The 1873-nt window shown below is 42.8% G+C and overlaps 1 protein-coding gene across 1 annotated transcript; it reads left to right on the top strand.

Moving 5' to 3' along the window:
- The first annotated feature begins 696 nt into the window (after window positions 1-696).
- On the top strand, window positions 697-1635 carry LOC110220212 (olfactory receptor 2L3-like). Its single transcript, XM_021004180.1, has one exon. It carries the CDS (start codon window positions 697-699, stop codon window positions 1633-1635), a length of 939 nt encoding a protein of 312 aa, XP_020859839.1.
- Window positions 1636-1873: the final 238 nt, after the last annotated feature.

Genomic DNA, 1873 nt, shown 5'->3' on the forward strand with positions numbered 1-1873 from the left:
TCCCATCTCTATTCTCTTACTGATGCTAATGACAATTATGTAGAATATAGAATAACCTGCGATTGATACGAATACTTAGCTGTTTTTAGTCATGGCCAATGCTGTGTGACCCCATTTCAGGTTTCCTTGGCAAAGATACTGCACTGGTTTGTCATTTGAAACTTAGGCCAACAAAATTAAGTGACTTTCCCAAGGTCGCAGAAATAGTCAGTACCTGAGGCCACATTTAAAGTCTGATCTTCCTAACCTCAGGCCCGAGATTTTCTCCACTGTGCCAACTAGATGCTATCATAATAACAGGAACAACAATGACAATATGCATTTACATAGCATTTTAAGGTTTTCAAAGCACTGCACGTATGTTATCTCAGAAATAATCTTATGGAATAGATGTTATGATTCCTTCCATTTTACAGGTGAGGAAACTGAGGCACAAAGAAGCTGACTGCCAGAGTCACACAGCTACCAAGTGTCTGAGGCCAAATTTGAAGTGAGATCTTCCTGGCTTCAAGTCCAGTGTTCTTGTACAATATACAACCTAGCTGCTGAAAATAAAAGCATCAGAATAGACAATCATTGCTGATGTACATGAATAGGGAGAGTCTAGGGGAAAACAAAGGGAGTTTGGCTCCACAGCAGTTTCTTTCCATTCCCTCCATTTTATCCTACAGGAAAATCATTCCAGAAATACCCTCGATGGAGGGATGGAATCAAACCACCTCTGGTTTCTTCTTACTGGGGCTGTTTCCCACAACAAAAATTGGCCTGCTCCTCTTCCTCCTGGTCATCCTCATCTTCCTAATTGGGTGCTTGGGTAACTCAACCATGATTCTCCTCATCTGGATGGATCACCACCTCCACACCCCCATGTACTTCCTGCTCAGTCAGCTCTCTCTCATGGACCTCATGTACATTTGCAGTACAGTTCCCAAGATGGCTGTCAACTTCCTGTCTGGGGACAATTCCATTTCTTTGGTGGCTTGTGGATTCCAAAGTTTCTGGTTTTTACTCATAGCTGGTGGCAAAGGGTTTCTCCTAGCATCTATGGCCTATGACCGTTATGTGGCCATTTGCCACCCCCTAAATTATCCCATTCTTCTGAACAAGAGAATGTGCTTGCTAATGATTTCTGGGTCCTGGCTCTCTTCATCCATCAATTCCATTTGCCATACAGTGTATATACTCTCTATGCCCTATTGCAAGTCGAGAATCATTAATCATTTCTTTTGTGATATCCCAGCCATGGTGCCTTTGGCCTGCATGGATACCTGGGCCTATGAGTACACCGTGTTCTTCAGCACCTACCTATTTCTTTTGGTCCCTTTCCTTGGCATCATGGCTTCCTATGGTCGGGTCCTCTATGCTATCCAACTCATGCACTCGACACAGGGAAGGAAGAAAGCTTTTACCACTTGTTCAACCCACCTGACAGTGGTGACATTCTATTGTGTCCCATTTATGTATACGTATCTAAGGCCTTCATCTCTGCGTTCCCCAGAAGAGGACAAGAACTTGGCTGTCTTCTATACCATCCTCACTCCTATGTTCAACCCCATCATCTATAGCCTCAGGAATAAGGAGGTGTTGGGGGCTCTCCAGAGAGTCTTTCGGAGATACTTATTCCAAAAAGAGTAGCTTGGGACACAAAGCCACATAAATAAACCAAAGAGAATCTTACCAATCGTGTAGCTGGACTATTTTATTTGACAGACTAGACACAGGCTGTCCATCAGTCCTGAGTAACCATTATTATTAAATTAAATTTTCTTTTCCTGAATTAACATGTGTTTACTCTCTCTCTCTCCCTCTCTCTCTCTGCCATGTTCCTCTGGAAACAAACAAATAAAGGTACAAACCCTTATAACAACTTGGA

Source organism: Phascolarctos cinereus, unplaced genomic scaffold (genome assembly GCF_003287225.1).
Source record: "Phascolarctos cinereus isolate Bilbo 61053 unplaced genomic scaffold, phaCin_HiC Scaffold_726;HRSCAF=1367, whole genome shotgun sequence".
NCBI lineage: Eukaryota > Metazoa > Chordata > Mammalia > Diprotodontia > Phascolarctidae > Phascolarctos > Phascolarctos cinereus.